The sequence below is a fragment of the Nesoenas mayeri genome (assembly GCF_963082525.1).
Source record: "Nesoenas mayeri genome assembly, chromosome: 2".
In the NCBI taxonomy this organism is placed as follows: Eukaryota; Metazoa; Chordata; class Aves; order Columbiformes; family Columbidae; genus Nesoenas; species Nesoenas mayeri.
Genome location: NC_137543.1, coordinates 144,356,446 through 144,366,748, shown reverse-complemented (window position 1 = coordinate 144,366,748; position 10,303 = coordinate 144,356,446). Strand labels below are relative to the sequence as shown.

The window sequence follows — 10,303 nt, the reverse complement described above, 5'->3', positions numbered from 1 at the left end:
TTAACAAATACATACCAGTTTACTAAAATGGTATTTACAGTAGCCACAGTACTGGACGTTATCTGCACCATTGCCTTCTTCTTCACAAAGAAGTCCTGCGAACTGCGCACTAAAAATAAACCACACAACATTAAAGGAAAGCAATTTTACATCAGCTCGTACCACAGTATCACAGCTGATCATGTACAATACTTATATCTGCATTTACTAGAAGAGATTTCCACGCAAGCAACTTCTAATGGCATGCGAGCACATAAATGACATTTGTAGGCCAGCAAAAAACACATATCGTTTATATTTTGGCCCGATGCCTCTTTCATAGTCTTTAAGCCACTCACACAAGCTTAAAGCTTGAAAATCTACATTTATTATGCAACTACTCCCACAAATAAATAAACCAAACAATTTCCAATTATTTTTAGCTCAAACTGAAGCCAAAAATTATCTATGGAAAGAACGGTTTTTAACGAAACCATACTATAAATCTAAAGACAAAATTTTTCTGAAGTTGCATACATCCTTCTCTGCTTTGCCAGGAAAATTACACCTTTAATATAACTTCAATAATAAGTCCATATTTATTGGTTTAAAAGACAGTGGCAGGTTAATTTCTTTTATAAAGAACAGGACTTACAAGTTTCCTTGCCTGGGATAATTATTACCTTATTCTACTACATTTTTTTAAATCAAATTTGCTTTTGACCATTTGTTATGTTGATTTATTTTCTTTATCAAAACCAACTTAGACATTGAAAAAACAAATATTCTGTTTCATTTTCCATATCATTTTCATTAGCATAATAATGCAATATTACAGTCAAAATGATGCACAGGATTGTTTAAATTAAAGAACAATACAAAAGGCAGCTTATTTTCATTGCTTTTTAAAATCGCTTTCTCCTAATTTATGAATTATGTTCTTGGGCAATCCTGAAATAATGCTTCCTAAACACATGCATACCTGCAGCAGATGCCAACTACAAAAAACGCATAACAGGATCTCTTTAAGCCAAGAGTTATTGTTCTAAGCTTGCCACACAAAACCAGATGGACTCAAGCTCATTCTTCCTTAGACGTTAGTTTTGTTAATCCAGAATTGATACACCTCACCCTGGACCTCTGCCTTCTGTAGTTTTCACATTTTTCTTCCATTTTTAAAATATTATGGCAGCCTCTCAATATTCTCAGCCACAGTACTCTTTGGCTAGATATCATTTTAGAGTACATACTTGTTTTTCTTAGAATCAAACAATTCTAAAAATCAGCAAGATAAATATTTTAATTTTTAACCTAATTATCATGTTCTTTATGGCATTCACTGAAACAGGGTTTTGGAAGAAATTAAAAAGATGAAAAGGACCCTTGTATGCATCCAAGCGTTTGAAGGAAAAGAGACGTTTTCATCCAAACACTTGGATGTGTACTTTTTTTCACACCAGTAAGTAACCTCCTTACATGCTATGCGTGCTTTAAAATCCATTTTCACCATAAAAAGAAATTTGACATTGATCATATCCAATGAAAAATTAGAGAACCTGACAGATAGTAATTAAAAGATAAAAAAGAAGAGTGGCACAAAAATCAGCACCTAAAGTACAGAAATATATCCTTATGGTCTGCACAAGACATTTAAAACATAACTTGATTACACTGAAGAAAATACATTTAAGTAATTTAAGCATTTTTCTGACTGAGCTGGTCATCAAGAAGCATACTGGGGCACTCCTAAAACAGATGGGTAAATCCACAGGTTAGGTAGCTAGATAATCTGTGTAAATCTGCTATCTATCTACTGCAAAATAGCTTCAGCTGATTTTGAAAAAACAAATAACGCTGCAAATGTTGGGGTGGAACTCCTTTTGCCTCCCTCAACCTGTGGACATGTAGTTTAGTCTAATTACGAAACCTCTTCTAGAAGTCCATAAAGTGAGACAAGCATCTCCTGAAAGCAGGCAAAACTAAATATCTTAAAGTGGATGAGTCAGACGGTGGACACAGCTGTTTTTCTCCAACAGCTATACATGAAACCTAAATGAATAGTTCAGGATAGAAGTGTACCCTTTAGATAAAACCAGTGGGGTGAATTACTCCCATATGTTTGGAAATCTGTACCAGAAAGGGTGAGAGTCTAGAACCCTGCAACAGGCTGTCCAGAGAAGCTGTGGAGTCTCCTTCTCTGGAGACATTCAAAACCCACCTGGACACATTCCTGTGCAATCTGCTCTGGTGAACCTTCTTTAGCAGGTGGGTTGGACTAGATCTCCAGAGGTCCCTTCCAACCCCAACCATTCTGTGATTTTTATGCATAGCCCAATATTTTTTCCCACTGATTCAGCAAAACTAAACATCAAATCAATTAGCAGGCAAACAATGTCTTCACATTCCTAAATCCTATAAAGTATCATCTATGAAAAATAATGCAAGACAAAAACCAAACACACAACTACACCTTTTTCAAAGGAGCCCAAAGCATATAATAGAACCCAAGGAAGTATTATCAGACAGCTTTGCAGCTCACGGCAATGTTTATGCTACCACTGCCATACTCTATCATAATAAAGTTAGATATTTCTACACAAACCACTTTACCATAAGTCTTTATTCAGAAATATACTAAATAAAGAGTTCACTCATCATATTGAGTACATTGATACTTCCTGGAACGTCAGAAATGTTAAACAACAAAATCTACTTACCACGTTACATGAAAAGCTTGTCGACATCCATGTTTATTACACGTCATACAAGCACCAGTGGCTGCTTTACTTTCTCTGCCTTGTTCATCACAAATATAGCATGTCTATCAAAGAGAAAATACTTAACATGGTAAGAAGCATACAAATAAATTCTGTGTTACAGGAGATTCTAGGGTGATAACTACTGAATTTTGCAGCTGAGCTTATATAAGAAATTATTTATAAAAGTCCAATTACGTTTTTTGCAAAAGGTGTACACTTGGGATCTGTGTAACACTTCACCAACACTAAAGTAGTACAAATACTAATTTACTTAAATTCTATACTGCCATTCAACTAGCCAAATGGTTAAACAGCCAAAGGTTTCCAGTTTGCATTTATGTCCTTATAGGTTATAACTATTTTCACATTCATTTAACATCGGTGTTGGTGTCATTTCAAAACACCAAATTAGACTGAGTGCCCAATGGTACAAGATATCATATGGCATGCATGCATATGCCTACAAAATTACATACATAAAACCTGCAAACTCAACATTTTATTTGTATGTTTGGTGCAAACAATTTTCGTAAGTTGCACAGCATCTTTCAATATTCATATGATGCTCAGTTACTTTTAATTAAATACGATGTTTAACAAAAATCTGCTTTGATTTCAGCATGACTTAGCCCCATAAACGTCTTAGAAATTAATCAAGCAAGAACCCTCGTAAACAAAGCTTGAACTAGTATATCAAACCCACTTAAACCCCAAAAACAGGCAAAAATGAAAACAACTTGTCTAGTACATGAAAATCTTTTCATAGCATTTTGGCCAATGTATTTGTTTTACTGGGATAGTACAGCAATTATCACTATTTTCAAAAACATTCTCAGTAAAACGGAAGGAAAAAAAAGACAAAAAGAATCCAAGATCTTTGTCATTATTCAATAGTTTTGGGGGATTTTTTTAATTTGGCTAATAAACATAGATACAATGCTGTATGGGAGCTCACTATCATGCCAGACATCACTACAATCTCTCACCAGCATTTCAGGGAGAAAAATCAGGCAGAACTAATTCTCTTTCCATTTTTTACTGTTATAATCACCAAAATGTCGTTTAGAGAGATTCTACCATATCACATTTATGTGTGAAATTTAACAATTTTAAGAATAGATTCTTAATGAAAGTATCCTCCAGCATTGGGGCAGTCAAGTGTCTGTTTTTAAATCACAGAGAACCTTATTGAGGCAACATCAGCAACACATTGCTACCTCTGTAGAGATCCCACTACACAATCTTAGATGAGAAAATATAAACGGGAAGGGGGGGGGGGGGGGAGGGGGGGAGCAACAAAAACCCCCACTTATCTACATTTAAAATGTAACTGACTTATTGCAATTGTATCACAACCTCCCTTTAGTGGGGTAGAGAAGGAGCAGAATAATGAAAATAGTATCAACCATGCATGGTAGACGGTACAGTTTAAGAAAAATGGACCAAGATACCACAGAAAAGAAAAATAAAAGCTATATATTGCAAGACCAGTATTACTGAGAACAACATGAAAATGAGTGAAATTTAGAGATCAGAACAGCCTTTTACAGAGGTATTTAGAACAACATTTATCATGAGACGTCAGCTAACTAAAGGATTTTTGTTAACACGCGAGCCTCTAAGGTAGGTAAGTCACTCTTGTACAGTTTCCACAAGACACTTAAAAAGCATTAAATTCAATAGCTAATATATCCTAAAATCATGCCCTACATGCTAACATTGGAGGAATCAGAAAGGGGATAATCCTACTTAATTCCTTGCCTTGCTCCCTTTGTACATCAAGGTAATGCACACAGATAATTCAGCTGTTTGACAGGGTCTGAGACTGGCTGCTTTTTATAGCTTCCCATTCCATGACCTGACACATCCAGATTTTAGAAACAAACAAGGTCGTGATCTGTCAACCTCATCTGAGTAATGATATTAAGTAATTTCAAAAGTAAGATACCTCTATGAAGAGATTTCAACAGACCACACAAAACTGAAGCTCCGCTTTACTGTTTTTTCAGCATTTTGCCTTAACATCTGTAGTTTTTTTCCTCACTGAAGCTCAGACAGAAAAGCAATATAAGCATTCCATATAGGAACATTATAGGCCCTGTTGATTTCAACACTCCATACTACATTCAGGGTCTGTGTTTCAGGCCCCTTAAACCAATTTACAGTAGAATGACTAAAATATTAACAAACGCCCAGCTACATTACAAACAAGTTTAAACTCAACATGGTGGACTGCCTACACATTTTAACAAGCTCAGTGAACTTCCAATCTTCCCAGTCATGAGAAGTATAAAACCTGTTTCCTAACCTTTCATACGAAATGGGGCCAAGGAAGTTCATCTTCCCACTCCAACACAGACAACAAACTCTCTGTAAAGCTGAGCTTCTCATACTTCTGCCCTCTCTTAGACACACAAACTATTCCAGAAGGCAGAGAACCTTCATCTTTCTTTCACGATGCAGGAAAAGGAAGACTTTCATGCATTTGCAAATCCATGGAATTGCTACATGTCCCCTGAAACCTCTGCCATGTGGAAGTATATAACTCCATGTTCTACTACTTATAGCAGTGATGCCCTTCAAAGCTCTTAAGGAAGAAAAGTACTTAGACTTCTCCCAGACTCACTGGAAAACAGGCAGAACATTACACAAAGCTTTTCACTCAGCAAAGAAATTTTACTCAAAAAACAAAACAAATTACCTTTGTTTCTTTAATGGCAAAATATATATTTTGCAAAGCTGCCTTTATGTTTCTGTCAATATTTTTCCTTCAAGGATTCAAAACGTAAACCTTCTTTGCAACAGCAAAGACAGAAGGAAAGATGAGGCAAGAAAAAACTTGAAAAAGTCAAGTTACAAAAAGTAATTTGACAAACAGTTTACTCATAACAGCCAACAGCATGCCCTTGCAATGCCCAAGCATTGATTGCTTACAGAATCAAACCTAGGAGCTGTACAGAAATTTCTCATTGTTGCAGGAAGTACTGAAATAAAAATCTACCAGCTGCCTTTACTACAAGGTAGATCAAGAAACTCCAAATGCACTATTTTTTAATCAGTTCTGAAAAGAGATTCCTAAAAGCAGTAATTATATTCAATCACCACATACTTTCAAATGAACCTGAAAGAGACAAATAAGGCTAACATAAAATAAATAGTTATTATCCATGCATAACCATCCAAGGAATAACAAACATCTACTAAGTAGGAGAGCAACTGATAGTCCATTTATTTTCAGAAGGGACTGTGTAAGAAGAGCTTTCCTGTTAGTTAACTCACTAATCAAGTAATTCATTGGATTTATTCTGTAATAAGATGGTTTTTATCCCAGAAGCAGGAAAACTTCAGGGAAATAGCAGTCAAATGTCTTTACGCTGACAAGCCTCATGCTTTGCTGTCTGCTGTGTTTCTCCTTGCATTTAAGATTGCTGCACCTTGTAATATTGCATATTTTGCAGTGTTCAGTAAATAAATAAGTGCATAGAAAAAAATTTAAACTAAGCGCTATCTCCTGGCAAAAATCCAGTGATGTTTCTCTTTTTTTTTTTTTTTTTTTGAAGAATACAGTATAAATTCTCCCTTACAGTAATTTTCATTAGCCTATTATCTTCCCCCAATTCTATATGCTAGCCTTTTATATCTATCCAGCCACACACGCAGAATTATTCAGGACTTCACTGGAAATAAAATATTTCTTAAAATAATTTTATTTTAACCTGAGTTGGCACACAGAACAAAAGTAGCACTAAGCCTCTCTAAAAAGAGAAACAACTCTAGTCTTATTTTTCTAATTACATGTTTACATTTGTTCACAATGTGCAACAAATCTTTTAAGAACTGTTTGCCACATCTACTTCTAAATGCTTTACAAAGTTTCTGATCTAAAAAATGTATCATTTAAATAAACACAATTTATATTGAATAGCTGGGGGTGGGGGGGTAATTACTGCAGGTTAGCTGAAAAGGTAATTAGTAGTTGTACTGGTTTTGGGGGTATTGCTCAAAACCAACTTGGGAACTGGTGGTGGTTTGGCCACAGCAGTATCAAACCCAGCACTGGCTACAGATTTATCAAAAAGTTGGGAGAGTCACCTGTCAGCAACTGCTTCTTAAATTCTGGCTGTTACAGCCAGACTGCAGTGCAGTCACACGGGTTTCAGGAGGCTTGCTGCAGCAACTGCACTACAGTCATTTCATTTATACCCCTGAAATCCACAACTGCTACATCTCCATGAACCAAACAGACCAAACAAGGGCAGCAAAGCTGACCTCTGTAAAAACAGAGGAAAAAAAAAATGCAGGCTAGGGGTGTGATGCCAAATCTTGAAATTTCTGATAGGTCTCATTATATTTTACAATATACTGTGGTGGTCTGTATGAAAGTAGTTTTAGGCTGACTGTTAACATGGAAAAATCAGCTTGAATCAGAAAACAGACCAAAAACTCAGAAAACTAAGAGCTAGACAACACCAGCAACTCGTATCTACATCACCCCTATGGCACCAGTAATTATCTAGCAAGCAAAAAAAATTATAGTAACCATAGACCAACAAATTGCAAACTGGAATTTTAGGAGCAAAAAACAACCACACATCATATATTTAGAACAAAAACAGTGCAAGAAAGAAGCAACTTTAGTTGTAACAAAAAGGAATTAAAGACTAAAGACATATGTGCATAAATCAGAGATATAAACAGAGAAAAAAAAAGGTCACAGAGCCAATGTGAACAGGACTGGTCTGGTTTCCCTGTAGGAAGAACACAAGAGGTGATGCATGCCTTTTTTTCTTTCTTTTTTAACACAGTCTATTCCTTTTACCCCAATGTTCACAAACCACCATGAAACAAAGTAAAAGAAAGAAACCAGAGGTAAAAAGAGCAACACAAGCAAAAATACATAATTAAACTAATCAGAAATTCAGACAGTTTGCTGCGTGCAGAAAGGAAAATACAAAGGAGGATGTCGTTAAGTCTAGTGAGGAAGAGGTAGCACGAGTGAAACAATCAGAAAAACGTAACTGTCAATACAGAACATTAGTAAGTTACTATTACATTGCTTTACACTTCTTTTGCCTTTTTTTTTTTTGGTAGTCTCATCACACTTCATAAAACATTCCACCTCACTGCCACTTATTTAGGAGCAGTTCTTCTATAAGCAAATAATCCCACTAAAGTGAATACTGTTTACAAAGGCAAAAGTCTGCAAGCTTCTGCCTTAATATATTAGTATAGTTTTTCTTTCTAAAATAAATGTTTATTAACATGTGTATGTTCATATCAATACTTAAAACAGTAGGACTTAGTGATAATTAATAATAACATTTCAAATAAGCTGTAATAATATTTTAACCTATGGGAAATATTTCACATTCCTTTCAAAATAAACTGTTAGTCAAAGATCGTGATATGTTTAATTAACAAAACAGTCCCTGATCTGTAGAAGAATAATGAGACATGGCAGATAACCCTACAGCTTAATTTAATAGTATAGCTGTCTTAATTCTTGAATTTATCATGAAGTCATAGCAGAAAACATATATCATTACTGCATACATTTATGAATTTCATGTAATTTTATACCATTTTATACAATTCTAAGAAGTGTAGTTTTAGATTATTAAAGCTCACAAGTTTTAAAATAAGTACATTAGATAAACAGAAAAAGACATAATTATACCTTATTATAACGATCATGAGGAACAGACTGCAACACGATAGGTTCCATTGTAGAAACATTTGCAAACTGCACCTCGGGAATGTACAGAGCACAAACCACATGAGCCCAACCTACAAAAAGTTATAATTGTATTTAATTTTAACATTTTCTAGACGCTCATAGGACATTTCAATTATAATACAAAGAATGTTTGACAATACTTTTTTCCATGGACTATTTTAACAGTTTAGAATATTACAGACAGAAGTTACATTTATATTCCATTTTATATCATCCGAAGTAGGAGCTGTAATACATTTTTAAGTTTATTCAGTGGAGAATTTATACAGGTAATACTCTACAAAATCCAAATACTAATGATTTATACAAACAGTGACACACAAACAGAAAAACGGACTAACATAGTGCATAAAAGCTATGCAAATTCCTGCAAAAGGGAAATATCTGAACAAACTAGTATTCATGCAAGCATTACCATCATATAAGACTTCTGTGTATTCTTTTTATTTAAACAAAGTCATTCGAATTTGACTAGACTCCTGTTCTCTTTCTATAGAAAGAAATCTCAACACACACACCCCCCATATCCTCTCTATCAAATCTCTTCCTTCTTTAAAGGTGTGGCCATCTCACTGTTTCATAGGAATATCAACTCCTATATCCAGTCCTGTTATAACTTATTAATTTGGGGTCATCAATAAATGCTTAGTTACTTATCCTATTGTGCTTCAACAACATTTCAAGAAGTAAGCATTCCTAACGTCTGACATTTGATTGGACTAACTTTACTAATTAGTCTGATACTAATTTCAGGATCCTGAGAGTTGTCAGTTTGTTTTGGTGGAGGACAGTTTGCTAGAACTTTAAATTTAGCACAAGCTGCTATATGACTAACTCAACATATCTATATACTGACACTAGCAATAGGATTACAAGAGTTACACTGAATACTGCAGTTACCTCATCTGAAAGTGAATTAGATGTGGTTAATCATTTAGCATGAACTCTGTTATTCCCCAAGAGGAAAACTGAAGTCTTTTGCCGCAAGACATTCAATACACCTTGAAAGTAAGTGTGCTTTCCTCCTATCCAGGCTTACTCATATGCAAATATTAAGGACGTAATATTACAGACTTACATAATTAGATAATCTAGCACATTATTAGATTAGGTAAACAAAGAAAGTTATCATTGTGCAAATGCATCCTATAATGAAAAAAAAAAACCACCACCACACAGACCTCACCATACTGCCCCACTGCAAACCTTTTTGAGTTTTGTTTTCATCTTGTATTTTCTCTTTTTAGCTACTCTACTGAATCTAAAGGTTCTCAATTTCTTCACCCAATTGTACTTCGACTCTTCAATTGAGCTAAACATAAAGTTGTATTTACAGTAGTATTGTTGTTAACATCTGGAATTGCATATGTGCTTTTTATTATTTCTTGAAGCACAAGTCTTTTCTAGCTGCTTCTAACTGATTGTTGACACCCCCCCCCCCATTTACTAAATAGGTAGTTATAATTTGTATAGAAAATGAAAAGTGCACACACAACTGTTACAGTCAACATTCACAGCCAACATAATCTTTCTAGTATTTCATCTGCAACTAAATACAGTATCTGTGCTTATCCATCATTTTATTCACAAAGAGTTTGTAGAATCATTCCACACAGGAAAAAAGCATGAGACTAATAAAAGAGAAAAGAAAGTATCAACTGCCAACTTAAGCTGCTTCTCAAAACAGTTTCAACAGACCATTTAAAAATTATCATTAACAGACTGAAAAAAAAATGTAAAAACCAGAGTCTTTTTTTGTTCTCTCCTCCACTTGAAATATCTTCAGGAAATAAGTGTTTATAAGGACTTTTCTAAGGCTTGCAAACTG

At 34.7% G+C, this 10,303-nt stretch overlaps 1 protein-coding gene across 6 annotated transcripts in view; it reads right to left on the bottom strand.

The window, feature by feature from the left end:
* The window catches only part of MLLT10 (MLLT10 histone lysine methyltransferase DOT1L cofactor), a 130,284-nt gene that overhangs the window by 86,795 nt on the left and 33,186 nt on the right, over window positions 1-10,303 (bottom strand). For 4 of the 6 annotated variants that reach the window (XM_080338565.1, XM_080338568.1, XM_080338567.1 and 1 more), the window contains exons 5-7: window positions 8,416-8,525; window positions 2,697-2,800; window positions 16-109 (exon numbers count right to left, since the gene is read on the bottom strand). In XM_080338565.1, coding sequence (XP_080194691.1) covers window positions 16-109; window positions 2,697-2,800; window positions 8,416-8,525 — 308 coding nt within the window. The remainder of the gene's footprint in view (window positions 1-15; window positions 110-2,696; window positions 2,801-8,415; window positions 8,526-10,303) is intronic. The other 2 variants (XM_080338569.1, XM_080338570.1) reach the window with 1 other exon arrangement.